The sequence below is a fragment of the Tenebrio molitor genome, chromosome 6 (assembly GCF_963966145.1).
Source record: "Tenebrio molitor chromosome 6, icTenMoli1.1, whole genome shotgun sequence".
Classification (NCBI taxonomy): Eukaryota; Metazoa; Arthropoda; class Insecta; order Coleoptera; family Tenebrionidae; genus Tenebrio; species Tenebrio molitor.
This window is the reverse complement of record NC_091051.1, coordinates 7,157,381-7,180,477: the sequence shown is the minus strand read 5'-3', so window position 1 is coordinate 7,180,477 and position 23,097 is coordinate 7,157,381. Positions and strand designations below refer to the sequence as shown.

The following is a 23,097-nucleotide window of genomic DNA, read 5'->3' as shown; positions in this document are numbered from 1 at the left end:
AATCAATAGTTAATTTTCTAAATGCCCTCATACTATTAATTCAGCTTTAGTCTTTTTGACACACTCGTACTGATTAAGAAACTAATTCGTTTCTTTTACTGATATGCGTAGTACATATCTACAGTGTGGAATAATAGTTATTTATTTAACGAGTTCGTGTGTAATTTTGGCTTTTTTTGGCATGAGTGGACCAGTTTAAAACTCGAGTGAAACGAGAGTTTTAAAGGTCCACGAGTGCCAAAAAAAGCCTAAATTACACAAGAACGAGTTGAATACAAAGTTTTTTTGTTAGACGAGCCCCTTAAAGGCTCCAAATCGCTAAAAATCTTTAAAATTAGCTTGACGTTTCGTTTTGACAAGTTGTCAAATTTATCAAAATCCGTTCACACAGGAGAAAATTCTCAAATTCTGACAGTGTCGAACAAAAAAATGATTTACATCTACAGCGTGATCAACAAGGACTGAAGCTGTTGGCAGCAAATGACAGCAAAATATTCCCAAAGTATGAAAATTTTTTATGCGTCAGTGTTGGCACCCGCTGCAAGTTGTGAATGTCAAAAAATTTAGGTTATGTTACGAGTTGGTAGTTTTAAAACACGATACGTACAAAACGACCAAAAACAGTATAAAAAGTAATTAGCCGTACTTAATTCAATGGCTCACTGTTTCGATATTCATAAAAGCGACAGGCCCTACCCGCATGCCCCTCCTGAGAAACAGAAACATGATGCAGGGATTGGATCCGGGAAAATTTGTAAGGGTGGAACTTTAATTTCTTCTTTAAAATGGTTAGGCAACTTCCATATGACAAGCTTGTACAGTAAGGAAAAGGAATGACAGGATTTCTAATGGTAAGAATTATTAGGCCCTGCATTAAATGTGTCCAACAAAGAACTTTGGATGCGTGTGTTTTACATAAGAGTCACACCTGTTTGGAGTGAAAGCTTTCGCACTGACTTTCGAGGGCTTTGTTCCATTCTACCTCGAACATTCTCGACTACATCTTCTGTAAGTGTAGATGATGTTCTTTCTACCAGTAGCTTTTGCCTTTTTCCATCACTGGTTTGTAAGTAACGTTGCACCAATCTCGTGCAATGCTGCTTAAACGCAACTAAGGTATGTAACAACTGGCTCGGGGAACATTTGTTGAAATTGGTGAAATGCATCATCCGTGCTCCGTGGAATACATGGTGGAATACTACCAACCGTTAGCAGCATCAAAATTTCCAGTCCGAAAGTACGCCATACCAATTAAAATGTCTTGTTCTAGTGTAAAAACCATTTTAATAAATAAATTGATACAAAAATGACACTTGATTCTGAAGTTTGAATTTGCCCGTCAAAATTGACAACTGAAAATGTAATGCTACCAGTTTCACTGAAATTTTCATCATGTTGTCATTGTTGCCAACAGCTTCAGTCCTTGTTGATCACTCTGTAGTTATCTTTGGAATTTTTGCACATGTAAATTTTCCTGTACCGCTCTACTTTTTTTTTGAAGTGTCGAACTATTAGTTCTGTCAATAAATGTCATCAATCGAATTGACAATTGTTACAATTTACTAAATTGAATTAACAAATGTTGGTGGCCACTTTCAACACTAGCTGTGACTTGCTTTTGTTAGCGCCCTTTTAATTTCAATCTCTACTTTGCATTCATATCATCCCTTCGCAATAAATCTCATTTGGAATTTTGGAATATTTTGAGGTTAGGCTTTCTTTTTTTTGTAGAGCGGCATTTCGTATTTTTACAGGGTAATGCAAAGGTAACTAGATGTAAATCATTTTATTCCACACTGTAGTACTGATTGTAATTTTATTTACTTGAAAAAATTGTTATACCTGCTACGTGAAAATTTTCATAAAATTGTACACAAAAGGCAGACAGTAAAAAATTGTATAGTCCAAAAGAAAATATCCAAACAGGAAAGAATATATTGTTCTAAACTAAAACATCCCCTTATTTTTTTCTATGTCAAACTATGTCGAATCGTTGAAGCCGTCAAATCAGATGTCAACAGTCAAATGTCAAATTATTAAAACTTAGCGTCAGCTGTGAGTTCGATGTCGTAGTTGTTTTGCTTGTGATTTTCTTCATTTTTTTTTTTAACTCTAATTATTTTTCATCTTACAACAGTTTTTATTAAAAACCTGTCATTAATGGACTTACAAAACCTCTGTTTTTCTATTTGGTACCACAATATGCTACAGAGCGCCAAAAATCAAAAGTATTCGAATTCCTCAGGACTCTTCATTTGATATACCTTCTTTTCGTTAAGATTTATTCAAAGACTGTTTTTTCATATTTTAATTTTGGTATTCCATATTTTTTTAATGAGTCTAAGATGCATAGGTAATAACTGAGCAGAAATAACACAATTTTAAAAATTATTTGAAACTGTCATTCTCTAAACGTCGACTGAAGTTGTGTTCATTACTTCGATTAGTTAGACGCGACCTTCTTATTGCGGGATTCACCCTTCTACCCAAATTACCACAAAAAAAAAGGAACACCGCTCGCACCAAATGAAAGAAGGTAAATTGTAAATAGTTAATTTGCGTCGGCACGTCTTCATTTGCTAATGGAATCCCACCTCTGGGAGCGTATAATCCCTAGTTTTGACTAAATGCAACGAAAATGCCATTACTCTGAAGCCTTGTCTCGGCTAACATTACACCGGATGAGACATTATAAACTTCTGCTGCACCACTAAAACATTTACCCCAAACTCGAGAACGTCAAAAAAAAAATATTTCCATCGACTGTTTCTTTCAAAAACCATCTCAGGCAAATTTCCCTTAAGGAAAAACGCAAATTAGAAACAGTTAAGCTGCGTCGGCACGTGCGCCCCTTTCGCGCCGTCTTCCCCGCTAATCGAGGCCCACCCTTAATCCCCAGTTTTGACCGGAAGCGAACTGCAACAACATTGCCATTATTATGCGGCAATTTCTGTGGTGGCGGCGGAAAGGACTCGACTGCATGGAATTACTTCCGGCCAATTTCCCTGGCACTCGAGGCGGGATTATGTCGTGTCAGAGTTGTTACGACTTGTAATGGGACACCGAAAAGTGGCTCCCGTTGTGTTTCGTTTCAATTTGAAATTGTCGCTCCATTTGCATTTTTGTAGCGTTTAAAAACCTCCCTGTTCGCGAGCTTTAAACCGAGTTTATATTGTATATAGCCCCATTCTCGACACGATTACCCCCAAAACACAAACAGACGTCTCGTAATTCCGCCGATTCTTGCAGGGAGCGAGCGCGATCGGCGGCGGTGCGTGGCGGCGCCATCTGCTGCCCGAGACACTAACACGAATGGATGCGCAAGAGGCGCCTTCTGCGGGCGGGACTCCAAATGCCCGGTAATGTTCAGAAACCTCCACTAAATTCATCCAACTGGTCCCAAGGGCGGCAACAAAGTAAATATTACCAATGCAAGCACTCACAAATCATCGGAAATCAATAATAATTCAAAGTCGTCATCTGCGATTAATAATTTTCTTTGTGTAAGAATGGTGGATGCGCCGGGATAAATCATCAAACAACCGCATGAACAACAATTACTGTTTGAGTTGGTAATAGATAGAAAATTTTACTTGAAATTGGCAAGACTGAATTGTACCTATTTAGGTATTTCCGTTTGGTTTATTGTCACTATTGACAGCTGACATAAATTTCAAATTTAAACGTCTTGGTTTTTGTAATCTTTTATTGAAAACTGCAGTAATTTGGAACAGTACCTTTCAATTAAATTAAATGCCTATTCCTCTAACTTGTTTGTTTTTAAGAAAACCTCATTTTTTAATAAACCGTTGCTTGTTGCTTCGCATCACACATAACCTAATTTTGTGCAATATATCAAATTCACGTCACTCCCAGTATGTGACAAATTTAGCCAACAGGGATGCCAAAAAGTCACCATAGTTTTATTGCCAACTCAAACAGTATTGTTATTCGCGCGGTATTATCAAAAGGATTGACTTCTGTTTTTCACTTTATTCCAAAACAGAAAAAAAATCATACAAAGAACATGCTTGTATTTATACAAAAACATTTTTCACTTTGCCAAATTACAGTTTACATATTTGTTAATGAGTTGAGTAAAATAAAAATGAACAAATATGATAACAACTAACAATTTAAAAATATAAATTAATTAATATAGATTATTTAATTAATGTGACAATGGCAATTTTATTTAATTCGCTAATCTTCAAATCTCTTTGGTACATTGCATTAATAAATATTTACTCAGCATCATATGTGTTGTATACCTGCTTAAAGAGAATGCTTAACTAAACATATCAAAATAGTAACAGAAGTTACGTTTTTAAAATCATCATCAGTGTGAACGATGTATTGACATAAACAGCAACAGATGTCAGAAAAACGTTTACTATTTTTTAATTCAATGACAGTTAAAAATCAATTCGACCACTTACATAAAGAAGACATTTTTTTGTTTTAGTTCCTTTTCTATTTTGGATGATTTAATTGTAAGTTTAAACCCACGTCTGACTGTCACCGCTTACTTATTGGTTATTTCATCTCCAGGGGACACCCTCAAGGTGTCTGTTATCTTAATCCTCCTAGTAACAAGTTTTTTTCCACATTTTAGACAAAGAACGTGTTGGTACACAAATAAGTCGTTTCACGCACAACCTATTAATAAAACACATAATAGTCGCAATAAATAATTTCATCTCTAAATTCTATTTAGAGAAAAAATCGCCACACGATTGTCTCTTATCGCAGACAAAATATTTCGTGTGAACTATTTGCACAAAGTTATATTATAAATTGTCGACAAAATTCGTTGTAACGCTAGTATAAGTGTCAAAATGGCAACGATCGCGTCAATCCAGAAGCTCTTGAGCAGAGACGATTGCGAGAAAATCTTGAAAAGAAGTCTGGACTCTCCGGCGCAACTTATTTCTTACAAAATCACAAAATTCAGCGATGACGTAGCCGGTTTCTTGGGCGACCATCTTTACCTCACGATTAAATTCACAAATGGGAACGTGACCACTCAGACCGCCTTCTTTATGAAGACTCTCCCCCAGTTCAATCTCAACCAACTGGATTACGTCGAAGAATCTGGTGTCTTCAAGAAGGAGGTCCTCTTGTACCAGAATCTCCTGTCCGAGCTCCTGAAAACGTCGAGATTCGGCCCCAGGTGCTACTTCGTCAAAGACAACTGCATCGTGTTGGAAGACTTGAAGGTGAAAGGTTTCGGCATGTTGCCGCGACTCGGTTACATGAGCGAAAAATATTGTCTGGGAATGTTGAAAACTCTGGCGAAATTTCACGCGTCTTCTCTCATATACGAGAAGAAAAGAGGCGTCAGGATCGACGAGAAGTTCCCGGAAGAAATCAAAGAATCCTGTTTCAGCTTCACGGAAGGCGCGCCGAGGCAGAAGTGGTGCGTGAGCACGACCAAATGTATCACAGATGTGATCAAACTGCTCGTTCAGGACCCAAATCGGGACGAAATCTGCGACAAGCTTCGCAGATTTGTCTTCGAGGACATGCCGGTGTTGATCAAGCCATCCGAACGCTTCAGAAATGTCTTGACGCATGACGACTTGTGGTGCAACAACATGTTATTCAACGACAGAGCTGAGTGTGTCTTTGTTGACTTCCAGATGTCGAGGTATACACCTCCGGCTGTCGATTTTCTTCTAGCTCTGTACGTTAATCTGGAGCCTAGTTACGTCGAGACAAATCTGGGGAGATATGTGGATTTTTATTACTCCAGTCTGGAGCAAGAACTGGAAAAGAACAATCTGGACAATAGCGAGTTGCCGAAAACTGAATTCCTCAAGACCTTACAACACTACAAGCTGATGGCCTTGACGGAAGTGGTGATGTACGGGACTCACGTTTACATCTCTGAAGACCTGGCCAATCAAATCGTCGCCGATTTTAACAATTACAACGAGTTTTCGTTTATCAACAGAAGCAAGTTCGCGATCAAGGAGATTCGAGATAACCCGCAATACCGCGACAGACTCGCTGGCGTTGTTGCGGTGTTAGTTAAGACCTTGGCACATAAATAATTTAATTTCGGTGATGCGAAGCATCGCTCGATTCAAACACGTCGCCAAATACAAAACAAGACTGGATAATGGGTTCCACAGCGTCCAGGACAATTCTAAACGAAGAATATTTTTTGAACTTATTTATATATCCTACTAGAACATTATAAAAAATTTAAATGCATGATATAATTTACAAATGTTCGAGTTTTAGTCGATTTTAGTTTTCTGATCTTTAATTTTCCACGCTCCAATCAAATAGCGCAACCAGATGAGTCCCAAATCTTTGCCCATCTGTACTGAACTCCAAAACGGCGTCAATTTTGATCCCTCTATTTCAGTCCAATTGACTGCAACTTCCGCTACTGGAATGTTTAAGCACTGGGCGATGTACAACAGTTCCACATCAAACGCCCTTTAAAAAATTGTTAATGTAATTTTTTTAACGCATTTACGTAAATACCATCTTTCCACATGGATACTATCAAAACACAGTCTTGCAGCATCTCTGGTGAATAGTTTGAAACCACACTGAGTGTCTTTTACAGTTTTAACAGTGAACAACCATACCAGGAAGTGGAATCCATACATCAATATTGTACGGAATAAACTGCGCTTGGCTATTGATTCTTTCTCTAGATGGGCTCTAGAGCCCACAATTATAGCTAAATTCCCTCTGACATCATCAGATTTTTTTAAATAATCAACTGAAACTTATTGTTTGTAACTCTACTTTAATTGTAAAGAAAAAAAGTACCTTCAATTTTTTCAGAAAGGCTTTTCTCTAGTTTAGTGAGATCAGAAAATTTGGTAGCTCCATCTGCATCAGCAAATAAGAGAACAGCACCTCTTGCACTTTGCATCCCCTAAAAACAACTCTTCAAAGAAGATTTCTTTAATATTTCTAATTTACCAATCTAACTGCCCCTCCTTTACCCCTGTTTGTTTCCAATTCCAATACTCTTAATTTATCAACCCCCAACTTAGAACACCACTCATTTGCCACTTTGACAGTACCATCAGTGCTGCCATCACTGACAACAATGATTTCATAAGTGAAGTCACCTTGTTTGGTTCTAGCTTCTAGGAATTCCACACATTCTTCTAACATGGGTGATACTAAAAATGTCTGTTATACATTGTGAATATGATGCAACAAATATAATTACCTCGCTCTTCTTCATTATATGCTGGCACTATTACACTCAATTTGACAGTAGGTTCATCATCAATTGATGGAAACAAAATTGCGTTTCCTGTAACAGGATCTACGAATTCTTTTTCTTTTTTACTTCGCATGATTATGGGATACTCATTTGTTGTGGCAATTAAAATAATACAGAACTGGAAGAAATGTAAATAATTGAGGTTACGTGCTTCCGGCAACTTACCGCTAAAAATATGGACATTAACACCGCAGAAACGTAAAAAAATAATAACTTCAATGGCAAATCCATGTTGAAACTCTGACAAACTCCGATTTATCGCATTTTTAAATTACTTGAGTCTTGAGTCGGTGGCAAACTTTTATTGGAGGTCGACATTTGGTTGGCACTTCTGACTTCTGATTCTAATCCATAATCTTCTAATTTAGTAATTTTTTGTGGCGCTAACAACAGTACGTTATTCGTACAATTCATATAATTTTTTCTTATTTAAATGATATTGCAAGGTGTTGATTTCTTGTTTTTGTGTAATAGTGTTGTGTAAAACATCGTTATGAATTACGATTATAATTTTTTGAGGTCAATATCACTTTACTCTAAAAGGCGCGAAATCGAGTTCGAGTGAACCTAACCTGACTGTTTCAAGTGAAATAATACGTGACATGATTCTGTGTAGTTTAGTGTAGTTTGTATTTAAAATGACTTCGGTTACGATAAGGGGGATCCCGGTGTCTTTCCCGTTTCCCCCTTACGACATCCAAGTCAATTACATGGAAAAGGTGATCGAGTGTCTGCAAGAGCGCCAAAACGGAGTCCTGGAGTCCCCGACCGGCACCGGTAAAACATTATCACTTCTCTGCGCGTCGTTAGCGTGGCTTGAGGTAAAAAAAGCACAAATCCAGGCCCATCGACAGACTATGGCCGACGACAACGAATTTCTCAAAGAACTGAGCTCTGTGGCTGGGGCGCAAAACACTCGCGGGTTTTTGGGGATGCCCACGATTATTTACGCCTCGCGAACTCACACTCAACTGTCACAAGCCATGCAAGAGTTAAAACGCACCAATTACAATCACATGAAAGCCACAGTGTTAGGGTCGCGAGAGCAAATGTGCGTCCACGAGCAGGTACTGCAAGAGCAAAGTAACGCGACGAAAGTCCAATTGTGTCGTTTGAAAGTAAGAGAGAGGTCGTGTTTGTATTACAATAAAGTTGAGAGGAAAAAAGACGATCCCGCGATATCGCAGTTGAGCATTATTGACATCGAAGATCTGGTTAAATTGGGACAGACTCACAAGTTTTGCCCCTACTATATGGCGAAAGAGTTGAAACAAAACGCCGATATCGTGTTTACGCCGTATAATTATTTGTTAGACCCTAAGGCGAGAAAGGCGCTAGGGCTTGAACTCGCTAATAACGTTATAATATTAGATGAGGGCCACAATATCGAGAAAATCTGTGAAGACTCGGCGTCCATTCAGATTAAATCGACGGATATTACTCTTTGCATTGAAGAGGTGACGGCTGTGATGAAAGCTTTGAGCGAAGATGTAACTGTTAGTTTCAATGACAAAGAAGTACCAAAAGATTTCACAGCTGACGAATTGTGCGTGTTGAAAGAAATGTTTTTGAGTTTTGAGAAGCTTTTAGATGAAATAGAATTGAAGAGTTCAGCTCCCGAGGGCACTTATTTTGAAGGGAATTATATTTTTCAAATGTTTGATAAAACTGGAGTAAGTTGAGAAGTCTTGGCGTGCAAGAAATTTAGCGCTGATTTTAGATCAACGATGGCAACCACAACGTGGTCAACAACTTACTCGATAAGTTGATCCAGTTTTTGGCAACTGTTAATGACGGTCCCTTCGCCAGGAAAGGCGTCGGACTACAGTTATTTTCTGATTTGTTAACCATAGCTTACGCGAGCGTGAGCCCACAATTCAAAGAAAAAATACAGAAATGTTACAAAGTACTTTGCGTTTTATTTATAAATGTGTCGTGAAGTTAACTGTGACAAATTTTAGGTGCACGTTGCAGTTGAAGAGAGTAAGAAGAAAGTCAGCAATGACTGGCTTTCTAAAGCCACAAAGAAGAGTTGTTGCAGAATCTTAAGCTATTGGTGCTTTAGTCCGGGTTTTGGGTAATTGTTTTTACAATGACGTAATACATTGTAGTTTTTCTATAAAAAAAAAATATTTAGGATGAACATGTTGATGGACCAGGGCATCCATTGTGTCATCCTTACAAGTGGGACTTTGGCCCCTTTAAAACCTTTAATCTCTGAATTAGAACTTAGCGTGGGTGTCAGAATCGAGAATCCCCACATCGTGAAGGGTGACCAAGTCTGCGTAAAAATTTTGACCAAAGGTCCAGACGCAGAGCCCTTAAATTGCAATTATCAAAACAGAGAGAACCCTAAATACCTCAGATCTTTAGGTCAGGTCATTATGAACTTAATTCGAGTCATCCCCAACGGAGTCCTTGTGTTTTTTCCGTCCTACCCTATAATGCAGAAGTGCCAACAGCACTGGCAAGAATCGGGCATTTGGGATGGCATCAATAAGACCAAAGTATGACAGTCGTGAGCACCAACAGTGCGAATTATTATTTGGAGTTTTAGCCTATTTTTGTCGAGCCCAGAGATAAAAACTCGTTTAATTTCGCCATGACGGAGTACTACTCGAAAATCAACGATCCAAGTTACAAAGGAGCGATCTTCATGGGGGTGTGTCGAGGGAAGGTGTCGGAAGGTTTAGACTTCGCAGACATAAACGGAAGAGCGGTTTTTATCATCGGACTGCCGTACCCGCCGTTAAAAGACCCCAAAATAATCCTGAAGAAGCGGTATCTGGACGTTTGCAACGCAAAAGATAAGGAGGTAAGGAGTAGAGAATCGTAACAACCGAAGCTTCACGGTTTTGCAGTATCTCAGAGGGGACGAATGGTACAGTTTGGAGGCAACTCGCGCCATCAACCAAGCCATAGGGAGGGTAATCCGACACAAGAACGACTACGGCGCCATCATTTTGCTCGACTCGAGATTCACCAACTCAAGAATACAGAACAACATGTCCATGTGGCTGAAAAAACACATCAAAGTCATGCAAAATTTCGGCGAAATCGTCCGAGATCTACGCGTTTTTTTCCAAAACGCTCAAGCCAAAGTACCTGCGATGACTCGTGATCTGCTCTTTTTTAAATATTGTGTTGATAGTTACCCGCGCCGAAAATCAAAGACGAGAACACGCCACCGAATCCACCCTTGACAGAGCCCACCTCAAGACGTGGTAATTTCGATTTTAGCAGCAGTTCGCTTTCTTTGGCTTCAACCAGCAGCACTAGCGCCAGTCTGGTTACTATTCACAAAAGAAAACTGGATAGTTGGGAAAATTCAAACAAGAAGAAGAAAATAACTGTGGTATCCAATCCAACGGCGGTTACGCCGCTAGAAACTTCCATTTCAGAGTTTATTATTATGGTATTGATCGTTGTCGTTGCTCGCTACTTTTATTACTCGTATTGTTTATAGGTAAAAAAAGCGCTAAGTGCAGACACGTTTAAACAGTTTATTAACACAATGACTGTTTATAGGACCAATTCGAATCTCGAAGAATTAAAGCAATCTCTAGATCAGATCTTCGCGACGAGGTACAATTTGCGGTACATAATCAAAGGGCTAGATCCTTATATAAAAGACTTTCATAAAGAGGAGTTTCAAAGATATTGCGAAAGTATGCAGTGAATTTAGTGTTTTTAATTAGGGAGCTCTTGATTGGAAAATAATTTATGTAAACGCTAATAATAATTTTACACAATATATTTCTATTTCCTTCATATCCGATTATCTAACAGTTTTTGTTGATTGAATTTCATTAAAAAATAAATTTGGTAAGTATTGCACAATCATACACCTCGGGATTTTCTGGGTTTTTCACCGATGATGTAGTGATACTTTAGCCACAGTGTCTGAATTTTACTTTGCTAAAGAATTGTACTTTTAGAAAATGCGAGAACTTTGTACCATTTCTGTCAACAAAAACAGTATATAACAGCTTTTATCAGTTTTTAACGGTTTATATTTTAGATTTGGTTGACTTCAATACCTAACCTCACTTTTTGAAAAATGTAATTCCTATTTTTAGTTCAAAATTTTGTATTTTCAATAAAATGACTACTGTGACAATCAAAGGGGTGACAATTAAGTTCCCGTTCCCTCCGTACGACATCCAGAAAAATTATATGGAGAAAGTTATAGAGTGTCTAGAAGGCGAAAAAAATGGAGTTCTGGAATCCCCCACTGGCACTGGCAAGACTCTTTCGTTATTGTGCGCCTCTTTGGGGTGGCTCGAGGCTAAAAAAAAACAATATGCCGATCAGATGAAACTGCAACATGATCACTTTTTTAAACCCGAAGGGGAAGAGAGCCCTCCAGTTATATATGCCCCAAAAATTATTTACGCATCAAGAACACACACACAGTTGCACCAGGCGATGCAGGAAATGAAAAAAACGGCGTACAGTTATATGAGAGCTTGCATCTTGGGGTCTAGAGAGCAAATGTGTATCCACGAAGAAGTTGTAAATGAACGCAACGCCTCGGCCAAAGTATGTATTGTATTAAGAAGTTTTCAAAATTAAAGTGGATTTACAAGTATTATTTGACGCAAAATTATTGTGGCCTAATTTTTTTGATTGGCAATTATTGTGATTTTCTTTGAAAACTGAGTTGGAGGCTGTAGATGTGTACAATTTCCAGGTGACTATGTGCCGGACGAAAGTAAAGCGCAATCAGTGCTCTTATTACAGTAGAGTAGAAGTACAACGTGATAATCCTGAGTTGTGCGATTTGAGCATCATTGACATGGAAGACATTATGGAATTGGGACGATGTCACGATTTTTGTCCCTATTACATGGCCCGCGAGTTAAAAACTGACGCGGACATTATTTTTATACCTTACAATTACTTACTAGACCCCAAAACTGTTAAAATGATGGACGTCGAAATATGCAATAACGTCATAATACTCGATGAAGCTCACAACATTGAAAAAGTTTGTGAAGATTCAGTCTCCGTCCAAATAAAAGAAACCGATATTAAAACAGCCGTCGACGATATATCCGCGATTGTGGATTTGATGGCAAGTGAAAAGAGATTAGATGTGGAAGAAGTACAGTTCACGTCGAAAGAATTGCTCATTTTGAACAAAATGTTGATGACTTTTCAAGACAAATTGCTCCAGATTAATCTAGTGAAATTAGCATTGGAGGGTACAGTTCTAGATGGAGATTATATTTTTCAAATCCTTGACGAGTCTGAGGTACTTTCTCTGTTCAAAACTGACTCCGTTCATGATTGTTTTTTTTTTTTTTTGTAGATTAGTTATAACAATTTTTCTGGAGTTATGGACTTGTTAAGCAACATTCGGGATTTTTTTAGTGCCACAAAACTCATCCAGAAAAATGGTTATGGTTTAGATTTTTTCTCCAATCTACTTCACATCATTTTTTATGACACGAGTCCAGAATACAAGCAAAAAATAAAAGAATGTTTTAAAGTATTTTTTGAAACGATTTCGTCGAAAGTTTATTTATTGTGATTTTATTAGGTACAAATTGAGGAAAAAACTGACAGATGTAACAACAGCTTTGTCTCACAATCACAACATTCGCAGTCGCAAGAGGAGGACTGCCGAGTTCTGAATTTTTGGTGCTTCAGTCCCGGCTTCGCGTAGGTTTTTCCGTTTTGTAAAAATAAAAAACTGATGTTTTCGATTTAGAATGAAAATGTTAATAAACCGATGCATACATTGCGTCATTCTCACAAGTGGCACTCTAGCTCCGTTGCAACCCTTAATCTCAGAGTTGGAGTTGAACGTTGGCGTCCAAATCGAGAATCCTCACATCGTTAAAGACCACCAAATTTGTGTAAAAGTCCTGAGCAAAGGTCCAGACATGGAACTCTTAAAGAGCAACTTCCAGAACAGAACTAATCCGAAATATTTACGATCCTTGGGTCAGGCGGTTTGTAACCTGATCAGAATCATTCCCAATGGGGTTTTGATTTTCTTCCCGTCGTATTTCATAATGGAAAAGACAATTGAGCACTGGCACAGCAACGGCATCTGGGAGTCAATCGACCGAATCAAAGTATGGAGCAATGTTCTCAGTTCCCAGATTTTATTTTACTATTTTTAGTCGATCTATGTAGAACCTAAAGACAAAATATCTTTTGATAACGCGATGGTGGATTATTACTCGAAAATACAGGACCGCAACTACAAGGGGGCAATTTTTATGGGGGTTTGTCGCGGGAAGGTTTCAGAAGGTTTAGATTTTGCCGACATTAACGGAAGAGCTGTAATAATCACTGGACTTCCATATCCCCCTTTCAAAGACCCAAAAATAATTCTTAAAAAACGTTATCTGGACAATCGCCATAAGAAAAATAGAGAAGTGAGTATGTCCGAAGAAGTTGGCGATTTTTTAATACTACTTCCAGTACCTCAACGGAGATGATTGGTACGATTCAGAAGCCATTCGCGCCATTAACCAAGCCGTTGGACGAGTAATTAGACACAAAAATGATTATGGAGCGATTATTCTACTTGACACGAGATTTGCGCAACCCAAAGTGAAAAACACCATGTCCTTGTGGCTGCGACGTCACATCACGGATACCAAAAATTTCGGGGAAGCTATAAAAAACGTAAAATCTTTCTTTCAAAATATGGAAGGGAAAATATCACAGGTTACTACCCAGCAAGTTGATTTTGAAGCGCCAGTTGGTGTTGAAGACAACTTAATAAAAGTGAATGCCAGAAGGGGAGAACTTTTAGATAGCCCCCCTAAAAGACGAAAGTGAAAATATGACATGTGCAATATATTTTTTAATAAGTTTTAAAAGTTTATTAAATAAATCCAGATCTTATAATCAGTTAGTGTGGAAAAAAATCACATCATCAGCTGCTATTGCAGTCGTGGCCTTGGACTTCCCATCATCCCCTGTCACTTCACCATAAGTAATGCGACCTGTAACATGTACCCTTTGACCCTTCTTCAAAAAATTTAATATAGTTTCTCTAAGTCCAGGTTTGAAACAGATGACGCGGTGCCATTCTGTGCGCTGGAGAAATTGGCCAGATTCATATCGGTAGTTGGTATGAGTTGCTAATGAAAAGACTACAACAGGATGTTCTTCACTGCCTTTCTTCTGGGGGTCTCCACCTACTCGGCCTAGTAGCTGTACGCTGTTGATACCTTAAATCGGAGCTTTTTACAAACGCAATTTCAAATTATTTCAACGTACTTTTTTCGATTCGAGGGGGTTCGTGGTCCGTGGTGGTTGTAGAACTGTGCCTGATTATACTTAAACGACCCAAACTACGTAATAATACTGACGGATTGATCAGCTACAATTTAATGGTTAAAGCGGATGAATGTATTGCATACGGTTACACCATTTGATTATTTACCTTCGGTAACGACATTTTTAACATTAGAACACAAATCCCAAGTGTGTAGATCACGTGCAGGTACACCAATCACAAATCTTGAATCTTGCTTTGCTTCCACAGAACGCTTGCTTCCTTGCTTGATATGCTTCGCGCCGGCGTATAACAGACTACATTAAAAAGCACAGGGGTGCGTTCATGAAACACTACCCGAGTAGAGTTCGAGTTGGGTTAATGTACAGGGTGCCCATTTTATCTCTTCCCGCCTTACGGTTTAGCAATAGGCAACATATAATACATTGCACAGATATCTTGGTGGAAATTATTTATTTTTTAAAATAAGAAACATAGTTAGCCAAAGTGAAACATTTAATATGCCACAAGGTGACATAACGCATAACCTAATAGTTTAAACTAGAGTTCCTCTATTTCCAAATTTTTGAAGTATTTGATGACTGATGTCATCTATGACTGTAATATTCAAGGCAACCTTTTGAAAATTTTCAAAAATAATTTTTTTTAAACATAGCAATCTCCGAAAAGAAAATTGTGTTGCCTATTTTGTAGTTTTAAGGCGGGAACCGATAAAATGGGCACACTGTACTACCACTTACTACTGTACTAACTGTACTATACTTGGGCCAACCAACAGATATAGTAATAAAACCGCCCCCTAGTGCCCGCGTATTTTAAACAGCAGCTTCCAGTTGGCTTATTCAAAATGTGCGCAGATTTTCGAAAGCCTGATGTACATCCACAAAAATTACTTGACGGCATCCGGCATCTCATTCGTTCGCTTCGGGAGTTTGACCACGTATTTATGTTTGTTTGTTTTCCTTGGCATTTTTCGATTTGTATTATAAAATAGTTTTTTTTCAAGACTTTTGGTTCTCTATTTGTTACATGGCCAACTGTATCACTAGACGTGTATACATGGCCGTTTCATTTTGCAATTTCTCCATAAGAGAAAAATTCCGATGAAACAATTGAAATTTCCCGTAAAGTAGCGACGCCATACGACTATAATTTTAACCAATCTTCAATCTACGAGTATAGTGAAATTTTTTTAATAAACAATTGTCAGTGTCAAAATGAAGTAAAAAACCATACTGTACCACCCTAAAATTTGGACATATGGACCAGCTGTATAACAATTTGACACGAAATCATGGTTAAGGTTATGTTCACTTCACTTCCCGTACCTTTCTTCCGTGAATTCATTTTCAAAACAAATTTAATGAGAAATCAGGAGAAACCTTTTCGAATTTGAAATAAACTCTCGCTCGTTAGGGCGCAGGCTCAGTTACATAAAAAAATGTTGACACTCAATGTGACCAATCGTATTATCATGAAAATCACAGTTGGGCTCATACCAACAAGACAACGTTTTGACAATTGTTTATTAAAAAAATTCAACTATACGTCAACTTGTCAAATTTATATTCTTGGTTAGGCAACGGTTAGTTGTCGTATGTTATTTGTCTGTTAATTTGCTTGTCACTCGAAATTAATAAATTAAAATGAACACAACGAAACTAAACACGACAATCATCAACTGAACAATAAATGTTGTAATTGACAATGAACACAGAAAGGTAAGAAAATACTTCCAAAATCTGACGTTTGTGACGTTCAATTTGACAATTTCAAATTAAAAAAATTATTATGAAAGAATCCAACAGATGTCGCTACTTTACGGTAGTTCCATGGCCAACTTCATCTAGCTTCCGCTGCGCTCCATACGGCCGACCCAATACGCCAATTTTCATTGTTGAAATTGATTCTACTAACCTCAAAAAATCGTTTGGTAACTAGCCCCAACTAACGGAGAAAAATGTTAATAACAATGATTGACGTTTCCTTCAAAAGTGTGATGAAGTTTCAAAAAGATATGAAAATCAAACGAAAATATGTAATAGTCTTGTAAAACTGGAAAATATATAACTTTATTTAATACATTATTTACATAAAACAATGGAAAAGGAACAAAACTCGAAAGTAACGTAATTTTAAACAGCATAAAGGAGTGATAACTAAAGAACATACCTAAATGGGTGGATAGGTAGGTAGGTATGTAGGTAGGTACCTCTTTGGTAGATACGTAGTGTTATATTTTAAAACCTTTCCACTTATGGGTTTATTAGCAATTGATTTTCTTTTTATGGAATCAGTTTTTTGTGAACAACTATTATTTAAAAGTGGTTTCATCAATTATTCTATAGTAACTTTACAAATTTTGTCTTTATGTGTGTTACAGATAAAGAGGGAATTACGAATTAAATGTGAAAGTAAAATTGTTACGAGTTGTTTGCAAATATTTTCTTGGGCCAAATATGATAAAATTTCTGTGGTGGCAATAGGTATCTGCCAATTCTTTAAAAAAACTTACAAACTAATAATTTGGATAAGTCAAACCGCCACGATTTTGAAGATTAAATGAACGTAAAAGAGGACCAGGGGTTGAAAAAGACAATATAGGAGAGAGACAACTGTCGCAGTGAAATATTTCATTTCATTTTTTTACAATATACCCTGCTATGAAAGCAACAGAAGCTGCATATTTGGTGTTACTGCGATTAAAAATAATTATTGGTTTACTTAAATTTCGAATTTTCTCTAACAGTCGAAAGGGTAGTATCAAGTCCGGTGCACATTTTTCCGCCAAACTGACAAAAAAACACGGTTTCCCCATCAACCCATAAAGATTTATGTTAAAAATGTTGCAACAGATGGGGCTAGTTACCAAACGATTTTTTTAGGTTAGCTGAATCAACTTTAGACCCTTATTGGGACGGCCGTATGGAGCGCAGCGGAAGCTAGATGAAGTTGGCCATGGTAGTTCCAAAGTAGTTCATGGTTTGCTTTCTAGGAACACTTTTATTTTGAAATTGAAACGGCCATGTATACACGTCTAGTGTATATCGATACAGTTGGCCATGATTTGTTAGAAAGAACCTGCTTCATTGTAAAACAGGCTTCGGCGTATATCGTTTTACGCAACTAGGCCACATCCCCTTTTTTTTATTACTATATCTGTTGGTTGGCCCAAGTATAACACCCAGTTCAGCAGCAACCATGACCCCCATTGTATTGCCTAACTCGCAATTCAAATGACATTTGTTTGTCGGCCATTAGAATGCATTAGAACGCAAAAGTGGGGGTAATGACGAAGGAAATGTGGCTAGTGCGCACGCGTCATTTATTGCGCCAAATCTGGCGTTCCTCGTATTGGCTGTTTAATTTCATTTGTTTCAGTGAGCGGGTGGTTTGGTTAGGTTATGGTTATGTCCTGAATTGCCATAAACAAAAGCAGTTAAAATATTCGTTTTTTCACGAGTAAGTATCATAAATATGTTGTAATTAATATTGTAATATTGTAACGAGTTTTATATTTGAGTTCGGTATATTTTAAAGAAACTTTATTTTTAACCGTCAATATCAAATCTTATTAATTAAAAATTAACTTTTCTCATTTCACTCACTTGATTTCTTCTAAGCTCACATTATCACTATTCGTATCAGTATCTAAATTAAAATATTTTCTTTTCTGACAATAAATAAACTTAAAATTATGTATATTTTATATTTCGTCACTATTTTTTATATCAATATTTTTTATATTTCCTTACTAATATATTTTCTTTTTCATGGGCCTTGCCATATTTGTGAGCTGCTGACACTGAGATGCTTGGAACTTCTTTGATGCCTCTACCAAGCAACTTGTGATTTAATTGAACGGACTGATTTTGCTACTCTTGTTTAGATTTTATTTTTGTTGCATGTTCAAATTTATTTAATTTATGTTATGTACAGAATTTTCTTAACATCGAACTGTTTCTTTGTTGTTCATAGAATTATATTTTTATTTTTGTTGCTTGTTCAAATTTATTATATTTATGTTGTTATGTAGGTATAGAATTCGCTTTTTAGTTTTATCGTAACATCGAACTGTTTTTTTGTTATATTTTTAATTTTGTTACATGCAGAATCATGTTTATATTTTTGTTTGTTCTGTTCTGTTAATATTTATTTTTTGTCGCAATACACATGTATACTTGCCATAATTCGTTTTCATTATACATACAGGGTGTCCCAGAACTCGCGGATCAAATTTACAGTGCGTTATCCTTGGTGATAACTGAAAGCAATAGCGTTTAAAAAAAAGGACAGGGTATAATCGATTTTTTGTAATGAATAATTCAAGTTGACCAATCAGAAGGACGCTGTTAATTTGAATTTCACGTAAATTTAACCAAAGGTTTGAATTGCCTAGCAACATAATTCTAGTAAGAATGGTATGGAATTTCAAGTAAATGTTTGGGCAACTGTGAAGATTTTGACAACGTCAAGTTATAATTTGATTCGAAATTGTCAAACTTCGTATTGAAATCACATATGCAGCTGCAGAGTATGCCGAAATGCTCATAATTTATGGAAAGTGCCCGCGCAATGCACGTGCAATACGTTTTCCACGACGTTTGCCATATCCAAATTATAACGTATTTCTATGGTTGGTGTACCGTGCTCGAGACACTGGGTCCTTGGTGCCTACCTGACAAGAAATTGGTGGTCCCCCGCGAGAAGTTAGAACGCCAGAGACTGAAGGTGCTGTTCTTCAGTCCTTTGATGACGACGGTAGAAGAAGTATATTTGAAAAACTATATTTACCGCGAACCTATCAATATTTTAGAAGAACTAAATAACCAAATTCACGAAACACTGGCTACTGTTATTCCTAATGTGCTTAGACTGGCAAGGGAAAATTTAATAAAACGAGCTCGCCTATTCCTTCAGATGAAAGGTGGTCAATTTGAACACATGTTATAAATTATTCTTTTTATTTTGCATGTTTCTTATTTCATTTGTTGCATTCTACATCGTTTAGTTATAAAATTTGATCTTAAATTTTTACTAATAATGATGCTAAAATAAATAGGTTAGTTCAATCCAGTTTTGTCTTCTTTCTTTCAGAACTGCCACTATGCTTGATTTGTTGCTCAAAACCTACGTGTAACTCCAGCTTTTTTAGCAATGTCAAGAATGTTCCTAAAAGTCTTTTCTTTCATTTCGACGATGACTCGTCCCGCTCGTGTAGCTGCGCTAATACGTTGCAGATGCAGAGTGTATGCACAGGAGTCAGGATAAATTTCTTGTGATTCCGATTCACTTCACAGGCCCTGCATATTTCACTTTTTACTAAGATTTTTAAGGTAGTAATATGTATTACTCACTTGACGCTACGTCGCCATTTTACCTTCCATCAACAAAGGTTCAATTCATCATATCCCTCCCGTCAATTTCCCATACCCCTCAAGGTTACAATTGCTCTGGAAATTTTCGCTCATAACAAACCATATTTCATTCATTGTCGGAAGAAGAAACTTCTTGCGTTCCCTGATCTAGATTCTGTACAATTATTCACCTGCCTTTGGCGCAATTATCCCATTTTTGGTTATTTCAAAAGTACCTGTCACTTTTGACGTCTGTTTCGACAAGTTGACCAGATAAATATTGAAAATAATTTTATTATTCATGGAATTATACGTTGCTTGGCAATTGAGGGAAGGTACTCAATTTTCTCATAAAGGGAAAATTAGATCGAGCTCTATTGGTCAATTTGATTAATTCATAACTAAAAAGCTGTTGCACCCTGAATATTTTTCTAAACGTTTTTTACCTTCATTACCATCAAGGAATATACAGTTTCAATATGATCCGCGAGTTCTGGGACAGCCTGTATATAGTTACAATATCTAGAATAATTCAAATTACCCGCCAGCATAGCTCACCAAGCATAATTTGAGTTTCCCGCGTCCCAGAACGCAATATGGCCGATTTAAATGTCATTGGAATTGCTGTCAATTTGTACAGAGCCTGCGCTTCTTTAAGGTTTGTGTTCTGTGGCAGCAACCAGCATTGTTTCTAATGGTACTACCACAGTAGATTTACTCAGTAAATCTACTGTGGTACTACTAACCATCATGTATTCGGGTTTGCAGAATGTTTTTTTGAAATTCTCTTAATTGCGGAATTTTTCAGTTGTCTCAATGACATTCATTAAAATTTACACAAATTTCTAGTGTATATCATTGCAAACTGTCGAATTTTCATATATTTTGTAAAAAAAAATAACAAAAAAAAAGTTCCAGTTAGTTCGTCATTAACTCATTACAAAAATGAATGCATTATAGTCGTTTTTAATGATCACGATGGTACACATTTTTTCTATTTTTTTTTGACAGTTTGTTGACATGGACATAATCAGGCAGGGAAATTTTTTAAATTTGTGACAGTCTAACCAAATTTTGAAACGACATTGACGACCAAAATTTATTGCTCGCGACAGTACCTATAGGCTTTGCCATTTCTAGTGATGGATAAATGACCGGTCATTTATTTTTGGTCAAAGTTGACCGGTCCTTGATCGGTCAATTACCAGTCATTATTGGTCAAAAAGTAGGAACTAGTTAAACATCACAAAATTATTCTTTCAATGTCAAGGATTATTTTAACACCAAATAATGGTTCTTAATTCCATTTTTTATAAAATTTATTGATCGATAAATTATTGTGCTAAAATCGTGTAAGTGAGGTTAAGTTTGAATTGTTTGAAGTTATACTTTGTTTTTTCTTTAACATATTTGCTTGAATTTGAACTTTTTGTTAATTTAAAACGCTTTAAAACTTTCAACACAACTGTGTGTGTGTGTGTGTATTTTCAGTTTTTTAGTTTCTTTTAAAATACTTAAACATTCATTTAGAATTTAAAAAAGTAGGTAAATAAGTATTCTATGAAAATTATGAAAATAAAAATATATTGTATGTCATGTTAAGACACAAAAACGATTAAAAAACAAACCATTTCTTCCTAATAGATAAAATGCTTAATCGTTCCACAATGATCTTTTATTAAAGTTTTAGATGTTTTATTGTCATAATTTACTTATTTATTGTCATAATTGATTTCTTCATTGTCAGCAGCTACATAAATGAAATCAGACGACCCAACATAACCTTATTTCATCAGTCATCATATCCTATAATCTTCAACATTATAAGCGGGAAATTTAAATTTTAAAAATGACTGGTATTTGACCAGTCATTTTAAAAATGACTGGTCAAATACGTCAAGTCATTGACAATTATTGACCGGTCAAATGGGTCATTGACTAAGTCAATTACCGGACCTCACAACACTAGCCATTTCTATTGAAACACCACCTGTTGATTGACAGTTTGGCAACGCTGCAAATATGTTTAGTAATTTTTTGACTATTTTTGCCAATCTTGATTTTTGTTGAATGTCATGTTATATTTGACTCAACGCGTCTTTCATTCAATTATAACCCAATAATTATCAAGAATTTATTGTTTTTTCGCGAAAATAGAGCAAAATAGAAAAAAAAAACGAGTCCTTATGGGTGCTGACATGAAGAACTCTTATTAAATTATATGATAAACTGCATTTAAGTCAGCCAATGTGGTCAGTCGGAAAAATTTGTGTTGAAATTTCAGAAATCTTTTCCGTAAGTTAAAAAAGGTGTTTTTCTATCATTCTAAAAAGTGCCAGCGTCTTCAGCTTAGGACGTATTTACATTTGCTAACAATGCTAACATTTAGGTATAACATCAAAATTAAATCCCGCACTTTTTATCACACGCCACTTGGCACATGCGCCTTGAGGGGACACCTTAAATTATTGTTCTAAATTGGAATTAATTGTAACTTTGATTTTCATCTCTTCAGCTAAATTTTAAGTGCAGTTTTATTTGTTATTAATTATTATAACTCATTTAACTTTAACAGCAGAAAAGTGAGGTTACGTGTTAGTTTCGTCGATCCTCTGCGGTTTCAGTATAAGAAATATTCAATAAAAAAAGCATTTCAGCAAGTGTAGTTTATTAAAATACTTAATACATATAAGTACATTGAAATAAACCAAAATAATTATTTTTTTACTTAAACTTTTCCCCAATTCATTCAATTATGAGTTCCTCAAACTCCTGATTTTTTTTTAATCCTTACAATCTTATCCCACATTGCCTATATACCCCCATAATACCAATTTCTTTTTCCAGATAGGTATCTGATATTACTGTCTACAGAATTATCCAATCACACCTGAGAGGCGAAATCCTTCAAGATTCCAAAACTGGCGCCAATCCTTTGATTTTGTAATTTCCTTGTTCATTGATTAAAATTCTTTGAGTTTCCCTTGGGTTTTACCTTCCACCTTCCAGCAGGAACACTAACCACGACAGATAACTACGCTAAAAACCACTCACTCACATTTGTAGTGGTAGGGCTCGCAGGCGTAAAATTTTTAGATTTCTATTGACATTTATATTAAATTATTATATATATTAAGATTGCACGATGCGTCGACGAGATAAATAATTGCTAAATGTGTAGTTAGATCATTGATTTATCAATTTATCATACTTAT

The 23,097-nt window shown here is 36.4% G+C and overlaps 4 protein-coding genes and 2 long non-coding RNA genes across 7 annotated transcripts; 3 read left to right on the top strand and 3 right to left on the bottom strand.

Moving 5' to 3' along the window:
* Positions 1-4,535: 4,535 nt before the first annotated feature.
* LOC138133958 (uncharacterized) lies at positions 4,536-6,235 on the top strand. Its single transcript, XM_069051987.1, has one exon. The coding sequence runs from the start codon at positions 4,839-4,841 to the stop codon at positions 6,054-6,056; it is 1,218 nt and encodes a 405-aa protein (XP_068908088.1). The 5' UTR covers positions 4,536-4,838; the 3' UTR covers positions 6,057-6,235.
* Positions 6,164-7,595, bottom strand: wol (Dolichyl-phosphate beta-glucosyltransferase wollknaeuel). The gene is made up of 6 exons (XM_069051988.1): positions 7,427-7,595; positions 7,205-7,379; positions 6,949-7,154; positions 6,793-6,901; positions 6,499-6,742; positions 6,164-6,450 (listed from the first exon to the last, which is right to left on the bottom strand). Exons 1-6 carry the CDS (start codon positions 7,490-7,492, stop codon positions 6,246-6,248), a joined length of 1,005 nt encoding a protein of 334 aa, XP_068908089.1. The 5' UTR covers positions 7,493-7,595; the 3' UTR covers positions 6,164-6,245.
* Positions 7,596-7,659: 64 nt separating this feature from the next.
* On the top strand, positions 7,660-14,131 carry Rtel1 (Regulator of telomere elongation helicase 1). The gene is made up of 15 exons (XM_069051991.1): positions 7,660-8,934; positions 8,982-9,167; positions 9,223-9,338; positions 9,399-9,768; positions 9,819-10,076; positions 10,123-10,362; positions 10,413-10,676; positions 10,728-10,931; positions 11,540-11,803; positions 11,955-12,518; positions 12,576-12,755; positions 12,807-12,928; positions 12,978-13,347; positions 13,396-13,653; positions 13,700-14,131. Exons 1-15 carry the CDS (start codon positions 7,900-7,902, stop codon positions 14,060-14,062), a joined length of 4,794 nt encoding a protein of 1,597 aa, XP_068908092.1. The 5' UTR covers positions 7,660-7,899; the 3' UTR covers positions 14,063-14,131.
* Positions 14,073-14,826, bottom strand: mtSSB (mitochondrial single stranded DNA-binding protein). Of its 2 annotated transcripts, XM_069051990.1 has the most exons (4): positions 14,761-14,779; positions 14,673-14,716; positions 14,507-14,609; positions 14,073-14,457 (listed from the first exon to the last, which is right to left on the bottom strand). In XM_069051990.1, exons 2-4 carry the CDS (start codon positions 14,694-14,696, stop codon positions 14,132-14,134), a joined length of 453 nt encoding a protein of 150 aa, XP_068908091.1. In that variant the 5' UTR covers positions 14,697-14,716; positions 14,761-14,779; the 3' UTR covers positions 14,073-14,131. The 2 variants fall into 2 exon arrangements, with proteins under 2 accessions (XP_068908091.1, XP_068908090.1); XM_069051989.1 differs by having other exon boundaries at positions 14,673-14,826.
* Positions 14,827-16,399: 1,573 nt separating this feature from the next.
* On the top strand, positions 16,400-18,710 carry LOC138133431 (uncharacterized). The gene is made up of 2 exons (XR_011160363.1): positions 16,400-16,717; positions 16,909-18,710. It is a non-coding gene; the product is annotated as an uncharacterized lncRNA (long non-coding RNA).
* A 762-nt stretch (positions 18,711-19,472) lies between these two features.
* On the bottom strand, positions 19,473-20,131 carry LOC138133429 (uncharacterized). The gene is made up of 2 exons (XR_011160362.1): positions 19,883-20,131; positions 19,473-19,828 (listed from the first exon to the last, which is right to left on the bottom strand). It is a non-coding gene; the product is annotated as an uncharacterized lncRNA (long non-coding RNA).
* Between the last annotated feature and the right edge of the window lie 2,966 nt (positions 20,132-23,097).